This window comes from Heloderma suspectum, chromosome 4 (assembly GCF_057233095.1).
Source record: "Heloderma suspectum isolate Gila_16-S chromosome 4, 16-S_ref, whole genome shotgun sequence".
In the NCBI taxonomy this organism is placed as follows: domain Eukaryota; kingdom Metazoa; phylum Chordata; class Lepidosauria; order Squamata; family Helodermatidae; genus Heloderma; species Heloderma suspectum.
The window spans coordinates 184,796,925-184,817,043 of NC_139461.1; the positions used below are offsets into that span (position 1 = coordinate 184,796,925).

General features: G+C 49.1%; 1 protein-coding gene across 1 annotated transcript in view; it reads left to right on the top strand.

The window, feature by feature from the left end:
* Positions 1 to 20,119, top strand: part of LOC146347833 (coagulation factor XIII B chain-like) — a 59,248-nt gene that overhangs the window by 36,788 nt on the left and 2,341 nt on the right. Inside the window, exons 8-10 of the mRNA XM_084851623.1 lie at positions 4,615 to 4,720; positions 5,048 to 5,124; positions 5,224 to 5,288. Coding sequence (XP_084707749.1) covers positions 4,615 to 4,720; positions 5,048 to 5,124; positions 5,224 to 5,288 — 248 coding nt within the window. The remainder of the gene's footprint in view (positions 1 to 4,614; positions 4,721 to 5,047; positions 5,125 to 5,223; positions 5,289 to 20,119) is intronic.

A 20,119-nucleotide genomic window follows, 5' to 3' on the forward strand; every position in this document is an offset into this window, starting at 1 on the left:
GCCGGGGGAGAGGCGCCCGGTCCCTCCCGCTGTGAATCCTGGCTGGCCAGGAATGCAAACGGCGGCCATAGCCGCCGCCAGTTGTGTCCCTGCAATCAGCCGTGATAGGCTACATAAATTAGGGATGTCAGAGAATTTCTCCACGAATCTTGGGGAGGCCAAATGCTAGCGCATTCGCCCCCCCGAAATTGGTGGAGAAACAGTCTGCCCCCCGCCCCCCCCGGGATGGGACTTACCTTGTGTGAATGTCCCTGGCGCCGGCGGCCCTGGCGGCAGTTCGGCGGCGGTTCAGCGGCGGCGGCTGCAGCAGCCGGTCTTCCGACCAGCTGCCGCTGCCGCCATTTCCAAGTAAAAAAAAAAAGTGATAGGCTACGTAAAGATTTATGTCGCCTATAACGAGTAGATTTTTAAAAAACACCGTGATAGGCTACGTAAATGTTTACGTAGCCTATCACGGCTGAGTAAAAAACAAAACAAAACACCCATTTGCGTTCCTTATTTTGGCACATGTAGTCTACGTAAACATTTACATAGACTACGGTGAAAATAATGGGAACGCAAATAGCGTTCCCCTTATTTTCACCGTAGTCTACGTAAATGTTTACATAGACTACACATGCCCAAATAAGGAACGCAAATGGTGGTGCCCATGGGTGCCGCCATTTGCGTACACGCTTTTACCCCCCCCCCAAAGTCAGCCGTCATAGGCTACGTAAACATTTACGTAGCCTATCACGGTGTTATTTGAAAATCTAGACATGGAGCCCATGGGCGCTGCCATTTGCGTACGCACGGTTTTTTGTTTTGTTTTTTCACTCAGCCATGATAGGCTATGTAAACATTTATGTAGCCTATCATGGCTGACTGCAGGGACGCAAACTGCGGCGGCTATGGCCGCCACCATTTGCATCCTGGCAGGACAGCAGGAGTCGCGGCTAGAGGGATGGGGCGCCTCCCCCCCGGCCAGAATTTTGGGGGGGAGGGACGGGGCGCCTCCCCCCCAGCCAGAATTTCAGGGGGAGGGACAGAGTGCCTCCCCCCACCGCGAAGGAAGCTTCGGGATCAGGTAAGGGACTTTCGTACATCCCTAACGTAAATGTTTACATAGCCTATCACGGCTGAGTAAAAAACAACAACAACAACTGCGCGTATGCAAATGGCGGCGCCCATGGGCGCCGCCATTTGCGTTCCTTATTTTGGCACATCTACTCTACGTAAACATTTACATAGACTACGGCCAAAATAAGGGGAACGCAAATAGCGTAGGCGCTATACTATTTGTGTTCCCCTTATTTTCGCCGTAGTCTACGTAAACATTTATGTAGACTACAGTGAAAATAAGGGGAACGCAAATAACGTAGTGCCTATGCTGTTTGCGTTCCCCTTATTTTCGCCGTAGTCTATGTAAATGTTTACGTAGACTTAGGGATGGCGGAGAATTTCTCCATGAATCTCGGGAGACCGGCCGCCACCGCCGCCACCAGGGATATTCACCCAAGGTAAGTCCCGTCCGGGGGGGGGGGGAGACCATTTCGCCACTGATTTCGGGGGGCCGAATGCGCCTCCCCGAGATTCGTGGCAAAATTCTCTGACATCCCTAAGTAAGAAACTAACGCCAAAGGGAAACTTCCTTTTAATGTCTGTGCAGCTTTACCTGAATATACCCCTTCATGTGTGCACACTCTGGGGTGTGATCATGTGTATGCTTAAACTGAACATGTGCCTCTGAACACGTGAACAACCCGCTTGTGACATCCTAACCTGGAAACTATAGGTTAACTGTGGGTTAAACAACCCACAGTTAACCTAACTACTAATTGTAGGTTAACTGTGGGTTGTTTAACTCAGGACTAACCTATAGTGTAGGGATGGCACAGGCACCCAATTCAGTCCGGGAAGCTGGAAGAACTGCCCCTGCCCGCACCGCTGAGCCCTGTTCGCTGCGCCCCTGTGCCTGGTTGCCCCCTGCCCATGCTCAGTGAATGCCCTGCACTTTACGGCTGCATTTAGGCTAATCGACCAGCGTTACAGCCGCAAATTGTCTTCGCTATGCCATTTGCATCCGGGGGACTGACTTAGACAGAGATACGGCATGGCAATGGCTGCGGAGCTGGTGGCCGGCTCTGCAGATTCTACACGGAGCCAGCCTGGATGGATTCTGGGGGGGAGGAACGGATCGCCTCCCCGCCCGGCAGACCCCCCACGGATGGCAGTTGAGGGGATTCATACATCCCTAGATCCAGGAGTACATCCAAACTAAGAACCTACATTTTCAAGGGGAGTGTAACCCCATTCAACACAAGTTTGTATCCCTATCCTATGATCTGCCTTTCAACTCACCTTTTTCTTGTCTGGAATGAACTTCATTTTATTCACCCTCATCTAGTCCAACATAGGGATGTACAAAAGGGACTTACCTGGTCCCGCAGCTTGCTTCGTGGTGGGGGGGAGGCGCTTTGGTTCTCCCCCCAATGTTCAGGCCAGGGAGGAGGCGCCCCGCCTCACCTGGCCGAAATTCAGGCCGGGGAGAAGCACCCCGTCTCCCCGGCCGCGAAATAAAAAGTAAAAACAAAACAAAACCCACACCTGTGATAGGCTACGTAACGATTAACGTAGCCTATCACAGCTAGATTTCCAAAGTCAGCCATGATAGGCTACATTAATCGTTACGTAGCCTATCACGGGTGACTTTTGAAAAAAAAAAGTACGTACGCAAATGGCAGCGCCCATGGGCGCCACCATTTGCATTTCTTATTTGGTCCCGGTAGTCTACGTAAAGATTTACATAGACTACGGTGAAAATAAGGGAACGCTATTTGCGTTGTCCTTATTTTCGCTGTAGTCTACGTAAATCTTTACGTAGACTAAAAATTCTACCAAAATTTTGGTAGAATACCAAAAATTCTACCAAAATTCTACCAAAATTCTAGACCAAAATTCAGGTGGGGCGGGAGGCGCCCCATCCCTCGCCGGCGAAATTCAGGCCGGGTAGAAGCGCCCCGTCTATCCAGCTGCGGAAAAAAAAAAAAACCACCCCCGCGTACGCAAATGGCGGCGCCCATGGGTACTGCCATTTGCATTCCTTATTTTGGCACGTCTAGTCTACGTAAACATTTACGTAGACTACGGCGAAAATAAGGGAACGCTATTTGCGTTGTCCTTATTTTCGCTGTAGTCTACGTAAATCTTTACGTAGACTACAGGGACCAAATAAGGAACGCAAATGGCGGCTCCCTATGGGGGCCGCCATTTGCGTACGCGCTTTTTTTTTTCAAAGTCACCCGTGATAGGCTACGTGACAATTAACGTAGCCTATCACGGCTGACTTTGGAGATCTAGCTGTGATAGGCTACGTTAATCGTTATGTAGCCTATCACGGGGTTGTTGTTGTTGTTTTACTTTCCTTGTAATGGCGGCGGCGGCAGCCGGTCGAAAGACCGGCTGTCGCCCCCGCCCCTGATGAAGACCCGACGAACCGCCGCTGGGACCCGCCGCTGGGAGGGACATTCGTGAAAGGTAAGTCCCATCCCGGGGGGAGGCGGGGGGGCGGAGAATTTCACCGCCGATTTCGGGGGGCCGAATGCGCTGGCACTCGGCCCCCCAAAGTTTCAGGAAGAAATTCTCCCCCATCCCTAGCAGTGATGGAATTCTGAATTGTATCCAGCCTCTTAGCCTGTTCAGCAAATTGCAAGGATAAAGTTTTAAGTAACTCCTCTGTATTTTTGCTTCTCGGAGCCTTTGCTATGGGAGGTATACCGTATTGGGGGGGGTAGGTGGAGATCCTGCTCCTTTTTCCCTCCTTGATGTAGCCATCCTTCTCTTCAAACAGATCTTGTGGGTCCTCAAATATTGTTGTTTTTTCTTAATCCATAAACTACATTGGAGCATGTCAGCCCTGAATTCTCCTAATTAGGAGTCTCAAAACAACTTTGAGCGGTGATTAAGCTCTGGCAGGCTAGCCCTGGAGCACAGCCCCTTTGCTACTTCGCAAAGGGTGCTCTTCTTCCAAGACTTCATCAAGATGCTGCTCTTGCCTCCCCTTTTCATTCCAGAGGAAGATGAAAAGGAAGATAAAAAGGGGTGGGCAATACGCTGCTGCATGCAACTCCTGTTGCCCCCTGGTGTGGCCTCAACTGGTCTCACTTCACTGCTGAAATTCATGGCTTGCCGCCAAATTTTGCTGCCAAATTTCACCACCAAATGTTCTCAAGCTAAATTTGATCTTATTACCACTTTGTAGCCACCAAATTCAGCTTGAGAAGAAGTGAAATGTTGTGCTTTTACCACCCCATAGCAGTTTGCTGCTGAGTGTCAAACCACCAATGTTTTTCTCACTGCCGACTTTGGTGGCAGAGGCAGGAGTGTGACACATGAGAGGGTTGGGGAGAGGGGCAAAAATGGCTTCTCCTCCGCTGAAGTTGCCTCCCCTGCTCTAGAGTAATTGAATTCCAGTCCCACTATTTTATCAAACTCTAGAGAACTGTGATGTCACATGCCTTTATACTTCATGTTACTTGAGAAAAAGGGAGAGGAGTTGTAAGTATTCCTCATAAACACCCCATTTTCTAGATCTAAGTATTACGTTAGATGACTAGTTACTTTTTCAATTTACAGAAAAGCCTTGTGGACATCCTGGAGATATGCCGTTTGGCTCTTTCGACCTCCTCTATGGAGAGGAATTTGCCTTTGGTGCTCGTGTTGTGTACCGGTGTGATGAAGGGTAAACCTCTCTTCTTCTCCTTCTCCTTCTCCGGATTGTTTGTTATGTACAACTCATATATAAAGTAGTCTCTCTTGATGAAAAAATTAGAGTATCAAATTTAGATTGTATTCTTGTGTGGGATATGCGTGAGTGGTTGTGGGTTGGTGCTGGGGTGCTCACCTGCACCTGGGCTTATGCTACTGGAGAGTCCCCCTGTCTTGGCTGCATTTCTCTTCTAGAAATGGCCCTCAGAGTCACAACATGTTTCAAATCATATTTGCCTTTGACATGTAATTCTACTGTGGTTTTAGCATGTTTTGATTTAATTTTTTAAAAACCTCTCAGATATCAGATGCTCAGCCAAACAAATTATCGTGATTGTCAGGCAGATGGATGGAGCAATGATGTCCCCCATTGTGAAGGTAAGTGTGTTTTCAAAGATATTACCTTGAATTCAAATTACTGCAAAATTACTTAAGCATGTGCAAGGGTGTGTTGGTTTTTTTGCTCCTTTTTTCCAGCCCCCCCAAAAGCTCCTCCTAGAGGCTGGAGAGCATACATTGCAGCCCTTCAAGGTGCTGTGGCTGTAGGGGGATTAGCAATCCCCTGTACATGTGTGTGTGACAATAGATTGTATTTTAACTCTACTGAGCTTGGTCCAGTGAGTGAGTGGTGGTAACCACAGAAGACCAGAGTTAGAGCAAATTAGTGAAATTAATTTGGAATACTGTATATATTGAGAGAGATCTTCAAGCTCACCCATTTCCCAGCTCTTCCATGCTCATTACACAGTTTAGTGATACGGGCCAGCTAACTTCCTTTTCTCACAGAATCAAGAGTGAGTTGGAAGTGACCAACCAGACATTTAGTCCATCCATTATGTGAGGCAGGGCCGTCCGCCCACAAAATGGGACAGAGATCCATCTAGCCAATCTAGATGAAAGCCGTAGGGATGGATGAGAATTTCTCCCCGAAACTTCGGGGGGCCAAGCGCCAACGCATTCGGTCCTCCGAAGGTTGTTCGGGGAGAACTTCTCTGCCCCCCCGCTCCCCGCCCCCCCCCCCGGATGGGACTTACCTTTCACGAATGTCCCTCCCAGCGGCGGCTCCCGGCGGTGGTTCGGCAGGTCTTCATCAGGGGCGGGGGCGGCAGCTGGTCTTTTGACTGGCTGCCGCCGCTGCCATTACAAGCAAAGTAAAAAAAAAAAACGCCCCTGTGATAGGCTACGTAACGATTAATGTAGCCTATCACGGCTAGATTTGCAAAGTCAGCCGTGATAGGCTACGTTAATCGTCATGTAGCCTATCACAGGTGGCTTAAAAAAAAAAGCATGTACGGCTAATGGCGGCCCCCATAGGGAGCCGCCATTCGCGTTCCTTATTTGGTCGCTGTAGTCTACGTAAAGATTTACGTACACTACAGCGAAAATAAGGACAACGCAAATAGCGTTCCCTTATTTTCGCCGTAGTCTACGTAAATGTTTACGTAGACTAGACGTGCCAAAATAAGGAATGCAAATGGCGGCGCCCATGGGCGCCGCCATTTGCGTACGTGCTTTTTTTTTTTAACTCAGCCGTGATAGGCTACGTAAACATTTACATAGCCTATCATGGTATTTTTTAAAAAACTAGCCATGATAGACTACGTAAATCTTTACGTAGCCTATCACGTTTTTTTTAAAAAAAATCCTTGGAAATGGCGGCGGCAGCAGCTGGTCAGAAGACCGGCTGCCGCAGCTTCCACCACCGAACCGCCGCCGAATCGCCGCCTCAGCCGCCGCCTCAGCCGCCGCTGCCACCAGCGAGATTTGCCCAAGGTAAGTCCCGTCCCGGGGGGGCTGGGGGGCAGACCGTTTCGCCACCGATTTCGGGGGGCCGAATGCGCTGGCATTCGGCCTCCCCGAGATTCATGGCGAAATTCTCTGACATCCCTACATCAACATAGCTCAGCTGAGAAACTATGAGACTGGTGAAGGGATAAGCTTGAGCTGTAGGGAGCATTTCTTCCTTCATGGGACACAAAACATATTGTGTGAAGGCGGAAAGTGGCAAACGCCACCATGCCGTATTGATTACTATGCTATTCCATTTATTTTTGCCTTCATTTTCAGAAATGGCACATCAAGATAAAAATACAAATGACAATATGACAAAAATGGCATACCACTGGAACTATTCTAAGTTGCAAATTACGACAGGAAGGGACAAATCAGGCAGTTTCCAATATGAGACCCCATTGCAAGTGTTCTTCCATAAATTCATTCTGTCCCATCTCCACAGTCATCTACATAGTTTTTAAAGACATTCTGCATAAAAATTCACATTTAAATACTTATTTTATATGTATCTTTCAGAATACATATTTCTGAACATATTCTCTCTCAAAAGAAACATTTAATGACTTCTTTAATATGGTTTTTGAGCCGAGAACTATGTTGCTACATTTGGGAAGTGCAAAAGCTGGGTGGATAACAAAAATCCCATCCTCACATTATCCCGGGAGGTGTGGAGTGCATCAATTTACATTGGAATCTGCAACGACTGCATTCCTCAAGCATCCCATTCTATTAAGCACGTGCCTACGATTTTGTTCTCAGACTAGACTAGAGCCTTCGGGATCTATAAGCCTAAAATCTACTACGATTACTAAGATAAATAGTACTAATCTATCATTCCATCCAAAGTGAAGTACTTTTATATCCTACTGATTTCAGTGGCAGAGGGTTAAGTCTCAATTTTGAAATGACGGGTTGTATCCCGTGCAGGCTTTGCGCTAACAGAAAGCGATTCCGCTTTCAGAAGACAGGGGGCCTGATTTTTGCTAATCCTGAACGGAGCCCCCCCCCCCCACGCAGCTGTATGTGCAAGAGTGCTATGACCGTGCAATCAGGAGCCCTGCCAAGACTCAGGCTCCTGAATGTCACTAGAACTGTATAGATTTTGCTGCATGCACTTGGGCTGTGTTCAGCCATCCGGTGAACATGGGCAGAGGAGGATAGGAGCCGCCACCCTCACCCTACACACGCCATCCTTGGATGCATAACCGGAGTCTCTGAATGGAGCTATTCTGTTGCGAGTTCCCCTCCAGCACTCTGTTTCATGGGCTGCCCTGGGCAGGGAGACCCACAGCACCAGGGCACTGCATCAGGCATGTCTGCTTAGTAAATAATAGCGGGCGAATGAGGAGGAGACCGTCTGCTTGTCACAAGGGATACTCTGTCCAGCATGTTAGGACTTCAGAGTTAGCTAAGGAATGCAAACTATCACTGCGCACTTTAATTGGCATAAGTCCCACTGAACTCCCTGGAACTTACATCTGGGTAATCCCTCTTAGGATTTTGCTACAGTAGGCTCATCCTATGTTCTGTTCCACAGAGGAAGCATTGTGTGTCTAGGTACCTGTGTATGCTCCCATCCTCTGGGCATACATTTGTAAATAAATGGATATCGCAAAAGCATTGTAAGCCCCTAGCTCCGCACCCCCCAAAGTAAACTGATTCTGTAGTGGCTGCTCCTGGACCTTCCTACCAACTGAAGAAGGGGGAGAGCTATTATAGACATGAAAGACGATGGAAGTGATGTTATTCACTGAAAACATGCTATATCACCCGTTTTCCAGATTTAAGGTGTGGAACCCCCCCCCCCTGCAGTTGAAAATGGTGAGGTCCTAAACAGAACCCAGAGGAAGTACCTTCCTGGTGAAAGTGTGATGTATCACCGTCACGCAGGTTTCGCCATCAGTGGATTGAATTCTGCAACATGTAATTAGGGATGGCAGAGAATTCAGCCATGGATTCCGGGGGGGCAGATTCTAAGAATCCAGCCCCTCCAGAGTCCATGGGGGAACGGACCACCCTACCCCACCACCCCACAAAGTCTGACCTGGCCAGGTCCATCCGCTGCCGGTCTTCAGATGCGAATGGCATCCGGCCTAGCTGACGCCATTTGCGTCTCTTCCCCTTCCGTGATAGGCTATGTAATGCTTTATGTAGCCTATCACGGAAAGGGGAAGGGATGCAAATGGCATCTGCTAGGCCAGACGCCATTCGCATCTGGAGACCGGGCATGGCCGGAAGTCCAGCAATGGCCAGCCCCAGCTGGTGGCTCCGCGGACTCACCGCGGAGTGGATCCAGCCAGGGAGGATTCCAGGGGGGAGGACCAGATAGCCTCCCCCCAACCCCCCCCCCAGGGAATGAAAGGTAAGAAGGTTTTGTACACCCCTACATGTAATGATATGGAGTGGTCCCAGCCACCATCATGCAGAGGTAAGAAAATGTCCTTCCATTCGAAGGACATGGCAGGGCTGGGCAATGCACACCCCGTGGGCTACATGTGGCTTTTCCTGACCAGTTTTCTGGCCCACACTGCCCTGCTGCTTCACCACTGAATTTGTGGCTGAAATTTGGTAGCAGGGGAAAAAAAGGTATGATTTTCCTTTAAGATGAGGTGCGTGCTGCCCGTGTGCCTTATTATGGAAGGAAAAGTGGCATTTCTTCCCCCACTGCCACCATGCTGTGGCGTGTTTTCAACAAAATTGGCAGTGTAGCAGTGGCGATTCCAGGGAGGGTGCAGACCCCCACCCCGGTTTCTGGGGCTGGAAATTGGTCCCTGGTCCAGCAGAACTTGCCCACCCCTGATGTCGGGCTGACTGTAGTTCCAATGGAGAGCGCTACATCTGGCTTCGTCAACTTTATGCCTTTGAAACTATGCAGGGACACATGGGGCAAGGAACTCCAGTGAGTTTATATGAATGTTGACAAGCCAGAGACCTGTGGAAACATCACAATTCTCTGTACTGCCTAGGTGGTAATATTAAATGAAGCATCCTGCCAACCTTCAGAGTCTTCAAATATTCTTGCAATTTTAGCTATGACAGTCATTTTAATTAGGGCACAATATTACATGACTTGCATATTCAGACATGGCACTGATTTTCAAATGTGGTCTTGGACAACACGGAGGTCTTTGGAAACTTTTCTGGTGTTCCTCCATGAAAAGCTCAGTCAAGGAAGACCAGCTTCCACACAAAAGAGCTTAATCAGTGTCCATCTTCACTGACCTTCCCTTGTGACAGGCAGAAGCAAGAGATCCTAGAATGTATTATGAGTAGGGGTGGACGAAAGGCACTTACCTTTCGTCGAAGCTTGTTCGTGGTGGGGGGGAGGCGCTTCGCGGCTCCCCCCGCAAAGTTCAGGCCGGGGGGGAGGCTTCCTGCCTCGCCCCGGCCGAAATTCAGGCCGGGGGGGAGGCTTCCTGCCTCGCCCGGCCGAAATTCAGGCCGGGGAGGAGGCTTCCTGCCTCGCCTGGCCGCGAACTCCATGGTTGTTTTTTTTAAAAAAAAACGCCCCCGTGATAGGCTACGTGACGATTAACGTAGCCTATCATGGCTAGATCTGCAAAGTCAGCCATGATAGGCTACGTTAATCGTCACGTAGCCTATCACGGGTGACTTTTAAAAAAAAAAAAGCGCGTACGCTAATGGCGGCCCCCATAGGGAGCTGCCATTCGCTTTCCTTATTTAGTCGCTGTAGTCTACGTAAAGATTTAGGTAGACTACAGCGAAAATAAGGGCAACGCAAATAGCTACGTAAATACTTATGTAGCCTAAATACATAAGTATTTACATAGCCTATCATGGCAAAAGACAGGGATGCAATTGGTGGCCGCAGCAGCCATTTGCGGCTGCAGCAGCCCGGTAGCGGCCGGGAGATCAGCCGGAGGAGCCACCGCTGGAGCTGCTTCATCCGCCACCAGTTAGGTTCCATGCTGGGGGGATTCCGCAGGGTGGCGGCGGGGGAGGCTGTTCCGCCACTGATTCTAGGGGGCCGGATTCTAAGGAATCTGGCCTCACTGGAGTCCTTGGTGGAATTGTCTGACATCCCTACAGGTCAGCTGAGGAGAAGAGGGGCTAGACATCTTATTACTATCCCCTCTTCTGGTTCTTCCCCCAACCAGATGGTTCCTGGTGGCCTTACCAGTCTGCCCTCAAGTCTGGTGGTGCTGCTGCTGAATGCCAGGTCAGTCCAAAATAAAATCTCCCTCATCCATGATTTGGTGGTGCATGAGGGGGCTGACCTGATATGTATTACTGAGACCTGGGTGGAGGAACTGGGAGAGGTCACTCTCTCCCAGCTGTGCCCTCCTGGGTACTCAGTGCAGCACCAACACCGACTCGAGGGTCAGGGAGTGGGGGGGGGTTGCCGTGGTCTATAGGAATTCAATCTCCCACTCTAGGCTTCCTGCTCATTCAAGTGCAGATCCTGAGTGCTTCTACCTTGTGTTGGGTACCCAGGACAGATTAGAGATTCTGTTGGTGTACCACCCACCCCGCTGCCCATCAGACTCCCTGCCTGAGCTGACAGAGGTGGTCTCAGACTTGGTGTTGAGGACCCCTAGGGTGATGGTCCTGGGGGATCTCAACTTCCATGCCAAGGCCATTGTATCCGGAGAAGCTCAGGACTTCATGGCCACCATAACAACCATGGGGCTGTCCCAGCATGTCATCGGCCCAACACATATGAAAGGACACATGCTTGATCTGGTTTTCTCGACTGGGCAGGAGGATGGTGATCTGAAAGTGAAGGACCCTTTGTCATGGTCAGATCACTTCATGTTGAGGTTTAGACTCTTGGCAGCCTTCCCTCTCTGCAAGGGTGGGGGACCTATTAAAATGGTCCACCCCTGGAGGCTAATAGATTCCAGAGGGCTCTGGGGGATTTTCCTGCTGGTATGGCTGGTGCTCCTGTCAAAGCCCAGGTCACTCTGTGGAATGCAGAGATGACTCAGGCTGTTGACACAATCGTGCCCAAGCGCCCTCTCCCTCTGAGCAGAGCTGGGCCAGCTCCTTGGTATACACCCGAGCTGAGGGCAATGAAGCAAGGGGGGAGACAGCTAGAATAATGCAGTTCCATTGGTAGAGACATTCAGAGCACTGTCTGGTCCAGTTTTATTGGATGAGTTTCAGTTATTGAGGTCTGAGGATGTGGACAAGGTGCTTGGCCAAGTCCGATCAACCACTTGTATGCTTGACCCTTGCCCTTCATGGCTTATTAAATCAAACAAGGAGGGGATGTCTGGCTGGGTCCAGGAGGTTGTAAATTCCTTCATGAGAGAAGGAGTGGTGCTGGCCACTTTAAAAGAGGCAGTAATCAGACCACTCCTGAAAAAGCCTAACCTGGACCCAGAGGATGTTAACAATTATAGGCCAGTGGCCAACATCCCCTTCCTGGGCAAGGTGCTTGAGCGGGTGGTTGCAGGACAACTCCAGGCACTCTTGAATGAAACAGATCATCTACATCCATTTCAATCAGGCTTCAGGCCTGGTTTTGGAATGAAAACTGCCTTGGTCGCCCTGTAGGATGACTTCTCCTGGAAGAGGGACAGGGAGAGTGCAACCCTGTTGATTCTCCTGGACCTCTCAGTGGCTTTCAATACCATCGACCATGGTATCCTTCTGGATAGGTTGTCTGGGTTGGGAGTTGGAAGCATTGCACTGCAGTGGTTCTGCTCCTACTTGGATGGCCGATTCCAGAAGGTTGTGCTGGGGGATTATTGCTCTGTGCCATGGCAATTATGCCGTGGGGTTCCACAGGGCCCTATTTCATCCCCCATGCTGTTTAACATTTACATGAAACTGCTGGGGAGGTTATCCGGAGGTGTGGGCTGAGGTGCCATCAATATGCGGATGACACCCAGCTCTACCTCTCTTTCTCATCAAACCCAGGTGAGGCAGTGGCTGTTCTGAATCAGTGCCTGGGCATGGAAATGGACTGGATGAGGGCCAATAAACTGAAACTCAATCCAGACAAGATGGAGGTACAGTTAGTGGGTGGTTTGTCTGCCCGGCTAGGTGATATTCAACCTGTTCTGGAGGGGGTTGCACTCCCCCTAAAGGATCACGTTCATAGTTTGGGGGTGCTCTTGGATCCAGAACTGTCACTTGAGGCACAGGTGAACTCAGTGGCATGGAGCACTTTTTATCAACTTAGGCTGGTATACCAACTATGCCCTTATCTGGACAGAGATAGCCTAGCTACAGTTATCCATGCTCTGATAACTTCTCATCTGGATTACTGCTAGGGATGTATGAAAGTCACTTACCGTTTTGCAGATCTGCTTCGCGATGGAGGGGGAGGAGCTCCGTCCTTCCCCCCAGAATCCTCGACGGGGGGGAGGGGCTCCATCCTTCCCACCAGAGTCCTGCCCAGCTGGCTCCGGTCCGCGGGGATTCCGCAGAGCCGCCGGCTGGCTCCGCCCGCAGCCGGACATCCGGCTGCTGGGCAGCAGGGACGCAAATGGCAGTGGACATAGCCGCCACCGTTTGCATCCCTGTACTTAACTGTGATAGGCTACATAAATATTTATGTAGCCTATCACGGCAAAGTAAAAAAAAACACGTATGCAAATGGCAGCAGCTACAGCGGCCGCCATTTGCGTTCGCTATTTTTTGCCATTCTAGCTTACGTAAATATTTATGTAGGCTAAACCAGCTAAAAATAGCGAACACAAATGGTGGTGGCTACGTACATTTGTGTACGCTGGGCCCAGCCGCGGCCAGCCAGGAGACCAGCTGCCACCGCCACCGCACCCGCTGCACCTGCCGCCACTGCACCCGCTGCACCCACTGCTGCCACACCTGCCAGACCCACCTCTGCCTCACCCTCCACCGCTGCCGTACCCACTGCCGCCGAATCCGCCGGAGCCGCCGCCACATCCGCCGCATCCACCGCATCCGCCCAAGGAAAGTGCCATCCCAGGGGATTCCATGGGGGGGGCAGGGGGGCAGGAGACCATTCCGTCACGGATTCTGGGGGGCCGGATTCTACAGAATCCAGCCTCACTGATATCCGTGGCGGAATTCTCCACCATCCCTAATTACTGCAATGCGTTATACGTGAGGCTGTCTTTGAAAATGGTCCAGAAACTTCAGCTGGTCCAAAATAGGGCAACAGGATTGTCCACAGGGACTGGCCAATGAGCTCATATTACGCCAGTACTTTTCCAGCTGCACTGGCTGTCAGTCCTTTCCAGGCCCGATTCAAAGTGCTGGTATTAACATTCAAAGCCCTTAATGGCTTGGGGCCAGGTTACCTGAAGGATCGCCTCCTCCTATATGTGCCTGCCCGGACTTTAAGATCATCCTCAGCGGCCATTCTCTGTGAGACCCTGCCAAAGAAGTAAGGTGGGTGGCTACTAGGAGGAGGGCTTTTTCTGCTGTGGCACCCCAGCTGTGGAATGAGCTCCCTAGTGAGGTTCGCCTGGCACCTACATTGTATTCCTTCCGGCGCCAGGTGAAGACCTTTTTATTTTCCCAGGCATTTTAGCATTTTACCTTTATAGCTTTGCTGTTTTAAATCTGTATTTTAAATTGCTGCACCGCTGCTAGGTTTTGTTGTGGTTGCATTGTTATACTGTGATTTGAATGTTCTATGTATTTTATATTGTTTTATTGTGTGCTGTTTGGTTTTAATTTCTGTGAACCGCCCAGGGAGCTTCGGCTACTGGACAGTATAGAAATGAAATAAACAAACAAACATTGTCAGTTTATGTGAGGCAATGGCCCAATCCAATGGTTTATAGTTGATGCACTGCCTAAACTGAGCCTGTGTCCTCCATGACATATTAGAGTGCGTACTAGGCGACTTGATGTGGAAGAATTCCCTGAAAGTGGAATGTGTGAAACCACTGAACTAGGACCTGCCCAAATCCAGGCATTTCCCCAGGAATCGCCCACGCCCGGCATGTTAGATAACTAAACCACTGGTTTTCTTTTGCAGAGCTGTCCACAATGCGCACTGTATTCAGAAGCGCTCTGGTTGCTGGCCCCTCTCTCTCAATGCACCTTCTGCCTGCCCTCATGTCTCTGACATTAAAAGAAGTAACTACTCTGCATTAACAGGAAGCTTTGTTCAGTATTTGGATAGGGAAATTCCGGCAGAGATATAGTGGCTTGTTTCAAAAGTTATATTTCCATTTTTATATCTTCTCGGAAAAACTATGTGGAAAACCCCACACACACTCCAGTCTTTCATATGCTGGAAGTGTAAAAAACCGCTATCCGCCTGGGGCGACAGTATGTTACCAGTGCCGTTCACCACGTCTCACTGCGGAAGGACCGCTGAATGCGACCTGCCAAAGAGGAGCGTGGTCAAAACCTCCCACCTGTCAAGGTGCGTTGCATGCTTTGCCTGGGTAACATTCTCAAGCTAATGACTTCTGGAAACAGAGGAGTTCAGTATCCATGCTGAACAGCAAGGGGGGCGGGAATGGGCATCCTGGCCAGGCTCCTCTCTGTAATGGTTTAGGCTCCAGGAGACATCTGTTGTCCACTATTCTGAAACCTGAATAATGCTTCTGGCCCAATCAGAAATGTTGGAGGAAGCTGTAGCTCAATTCTAAAGTGCAGGCATGGTTGCACTTAAATCCTTGATGCCTCCGGTTCAAAGGATCTGGGGCAGCAGGGCTGGGAATGAGCTCTGGTGAGACTGTGGAGAGTTTCTGCCAGTCAGACTTGACAACACTGTGCTAGAAGGGCCAAGGGCCCGCATCAGCATAAGTCATGGTCATGTTGCTATGAATGCCATGAGGTGCCCTCACTGCTTGCCCACCAAGGTGAATCACTGGCAGCAGGAGGAGCAGCCATAGCACTCTGCCATCCTTATGTTCATGGGTTGTGTGGAGGGGGGAGGAGAAGCCATCCCTGTTTTCCCAATGAGCAGTGCAACGTCAAGGGCTGAGGAGGAGGCGAAATCCTCCTCAGGTAGGGGAAGTACGAAAGTCACTTACCTGTTTGCGGATTATGTTGATGGTGGGGGGGAGGCGTTCCATCCCTCCCCCCGGAATCATCACCTGGGGGGAGGTGCTTCGTGGAATCCTGGCCGGCTGGCTCCTCTCTGCAGGGATTCTGTGGAGCCGCCAGCGGGCTCCGCCAGCAGCCGGACATCCGGCTGCTGGCTAGCAGGGACGCAAATGGCGGTGGCCGTAGCCGCCGCTATTTGTGTCCCTGCAGTCAGCCGTGACAGGCTATGTAAATGTTTACGTAGCCTATCACGTCTGACTTAAAAAAAAAACACACGCATACGCAAATGGAGGCGGCCACGGCTGCCGCCATTTGCGTTCCTTATTTTGGTACGTCTTAGTCTACGTCAAGATTTACGTAGACTAAGACGGCGAAAATAAGGGGAACGCAAATAGCGTAAATCTTGACGCAGACTAAGATGTGCCAAAATAAGGAACGCAAATGGCGGCAGCCGTAGCTGCCGCCATTTGCGTATGTGCGTTATTGTTTTTTTTAAAAAAAGTCAGACGTGATAGGCTACGTAAACATTTACATAGCCTATCATGGTTTTTTCTTTTTAAACCTAGCCGTGATAGGCTATGTAAATCTTTATGTAGCCTATCACATCTCTTTTTTTTTTTTAAACTGGAAATGGTGGCGGCGGAAGCCGGTCAGAAGACCGGCCGCCGCAACCGCCCCCGCCGCCGAAGCGCCACCAGAGCCGCCACTGCCCAGAAGATCTGCCCCAGGTAAGTCTCATCCCGGGGGAGGCGGGGGGGGGGTGGCAGGCCATTCCGCTACCGATTTCGGGGGGCCGAATGCACTGGCATTCGGCCTCTCCAAGATCCATGGTGGAATTCTCTGACATCCCTATCCTCAGGGAATCCAAAACCTGCCCTGTTGTTTTCTTAAAAAAAAAAAATTGGTGTTGCTTATTTCTTTTAATGTTATGCTTTTAATTTTGTTTTCAATTTATATGTTTTTATATTATGTTTTAATTAAGACTTTGCTTTTAATCCAGATTTTATTGCTAGCTGCTTGGAGTGCCATTCTTTGGTGATATAACACAAATTAATTAAATACAGAAATTATAATAATAAATACAATACCAACACTATTTTCTTCACAGTTCTTCAACAGCTCCAAATGAAAAACAAGGTTCTGCACAGGTGCAGAGAGTGTTCTTTGACTTAAATACTTTTGTAGTCCAAGCAGTACCAGCTCCAGAGTTTTGAGACCCCATAGATAAGATCCCCTGAATGGGGCTCTTCCCGCAATGAATTTACCTTCTCACCACTGTTGTCACTGGCTACTATTGCTCCTTGTGATGTTACTCTCTGAGTCCCACCTTTTCCCCACCCTCCATCTCTGAAACTGAGCAACAAACCCCTCAGGAAACACCGGCTTTCACCTGGATCCGTTGCTCCCACTGACACCCAAACTTCAGCCCTTTTACTCTCTGGGTTCCAGAGAAGCTCAGTATGCCCAATTGTTTCTCTCAACCCACTACAGGAGAAGTAACAAGGAAACAGATTGAATAATGGTAGCATGACAGTTCAAACCAACACATGGAGTCTGAATTACATGAAGAGTTATATGTTATTATTATTCATTAATGCATGGTCTTCCCTACCAACTTTGTCCCTTTCCTACCAACTCTGCCTCTTCAAAAATCCAACACACAACCCCCCTTACTGGATGTTGCTTCCACAAACCCTGAATCCCTGTGTGCCAACCTGTCCGTTCATTGCTTTTATAACCTCAGAATACACACACACACACACACACACACACACACACACAGGCCCCCCTCCTTTTGCTTGCTCCCTAGCACTCTGTTAACCCTTGCTTGCCTGCGTTACATAAAACGATAGAAGCACACAGGTCAGAATAACAGGCATGTGGTGCCCTCCTCTACTCCTTGCTGCTGCCACTTCTTTGTTGGACAGGCAGAGAGCCAGTGAGCAGGCAAGCCATGGCACGGATTGCTCCCTTTTCTCCGCACCACTGTTTTCCAGGCTAGAGCAAGAGGCAGGTGAACAAGCAGGTTGCCATGGCGAAAATAAGGCGCCAGTCCGGGGGCTCTTGTCAGTGGGCCCCTGATAGGATGTGGACCCTCAGTAGCAGGGCCGGCCCTCTCATGAGGTGGGGTGAATCCCCCGCCTCAGGCTGTGGCAGTGGGGGAGCAGCAAATGGCGATACATCAACAAAAGGCAGGAGACATATTTTGTGTCTATGAAATGGTCTTTGCATGTACGCTACAATGGGAACATACCTCTAAAAGTAAAATGAGGTAGGAACACGTCTGAAATAGGCTTTAGTCTATGAACCCAACCTTGGGGCAGGAAAACAGGACATAAGATGACAGAAACATTATTGCAGTCATACTGTGGTTTAATCTAATGTCAGACTAATTGCAATAGAAACCAAACCTGTCGCACTTAATTCATACAAGCAATATATTGAACATACCAAAAATATAGAAAATTATAATTAGAGGAACCTTTTGACATTGGAGCTTTCAAAGATGGCTGCCGCTCTAATGTGATCACGTTTTATTGTATTGTATTTTGTATTTGTGATTTTGGAATTACAGTTTATGTGTTGTATTGTTTTCTATATAGGTTATTAGCCACCCTGAGCTCCCTGTGAGGAAGGGCACATAAAAATAAATAAAGAAATAAACTTTGATATATGCATATAAAACTGTCAGGTGCATCAACAAAATGCATCTGTGGCTTTCCACCTTAGATCATTTTAGTGCTCCAGTGACATAAGCTATGTAATTTGATTAAAAACTACCAAAGATATGACAGCAGTGCACCTAGACATACTAGAATTTAAAAGTGCACAGGAAAGTCCCTTTAGTTAAGCTGAGTAGCAAAAAAGTAGGGATGTACGAAAGTCACTTACCTTTTCACGAAATTTGATTCGAGGTGGGGGGCAGGCACTCCATTCCTCCCCCTGAAATTCTGGCTGAGGGGGAGGTGCTCCGTCCCTCCCCCCCGAATCCTGGCCAGCCGGGTCCGCAAATGGAGGCGGCCGTAGCCGCCACCGTTTGCGTCCCTGCAGTCAGCCGTGATAGCCTATGTAAATGTTTATGTAGCCTATCACAGCTGAGTAAAAACAACAAACAAAAAACACACGTACGCAAATGGCGGCGCCCATGGGTGCCGCCATTTGCGCTCCTTATTTTGGCACGTCTAGTCTACGTAAACATTTACGTAGACTACGGCGAAAATAAGGGGAACACAAATAGCGTAGCGTCTACGCTATTTGCATTCCCCTTATTTTCGCCGTAGTCTATGTAAATGTTTACGTAGACTAGATGTGCCAAAATAAGGAACGCAAATGGCGGCGCCCATGGGCGCCGCCATTTGCGTATGGGTGTTGTTGTTGCTGTTTTTTACTCAGCCGTGATAGGCTACGTAAACATTTACGTAGCCTATCACGGTATTTTTAAAAAATCTAGCAGTGATAGGCTACGTAAATCTTTACATAGCCTATCACTTTTTTTGTGTTTTTTTTTGTTGTTTTACTGGAAATGGCGGCGGCGGCAGCCGGTCGGAAGACCGGCCGCCGCAGCCACCGCTGCAGAACCACCGCCGAACCGCCGCCGGAGCTGCCGCCGCTGCTAGGAAGATTAGTCCAAGCTAAGTCCCGGGGCGGGGCGGGGGACAGACCATTTCGCCACCAATTTCGGGGGGCCGAATGCACTGGCATTCGGCCTCCCCGAGATTCATGGTGAAATTCTCTGACATTCCTACAAAAAAGAAAGAAAACTTTCTGCCATTGTAAGCCTCAAAAATTCTACTGCTTTTAACACTTAACCCACTTAGCAAATAACCTGACACTGAGCATCCACCATCTATGTGATGAGTTCTACAATTTTTCAGATTTCAAATCAATGTGATAAAAAAATTCTGCAGGTAAGTAAGTTTAAAAGTGCTGAAATTGACATATACCCAGTTTATTCCAAATTTTGAACAGGCAAATTGTATATTTCTTCCACATTTTGGTGGAAACTACTGATACACTTTATTCAGACTTCTTGAGGAAGCTAATCCTTCATATGTTTGGTGAAGTTCTGAGCAACTGAGTTTGGTGAAGTTCCAAAGTGATTAGGGTTTCCTGCCCCATTAAAGACTATGGCAGCAACTGTTATGAAAGTTATACAATGCATGCTCAGTTTCATTCTGAATTTAAAATGCCACCAATCCGGCGTTTGCAGAGGATTCTATGTGCAATGCCTATTCCTTTAGTTATGGAATGCGTCCCCCCAGCATCAAACTATACACTGCTACATGGATTGGGCCCCTAACATGATGTGGCTGCAGTTCTCTCCTCCTCTGTCTTCTCTAGTTGGTGCTTTTTATTCACTCATTTCCCTGTGTTCTTCCCCCATTCTCCTTCCTCTCTCAAAATCTTCCACTCAACCTCAGAATTGCCTCACAAAAAAAATCCTCCTCAGACTCTCCTATGAGCGGAAAAGCTCCCCAGGGCCAAAAAGGTGCTCCAGCATGCCGAAGGGGGCTACAATTCCCTAAGCTGGAAATACTGCCGGGCTGCTGTATCAGTTGTGTGGCAGAGCTAATACTTGTAAGAAGCACCAGCTAGTGGCATGGGAACTGTGTAAACA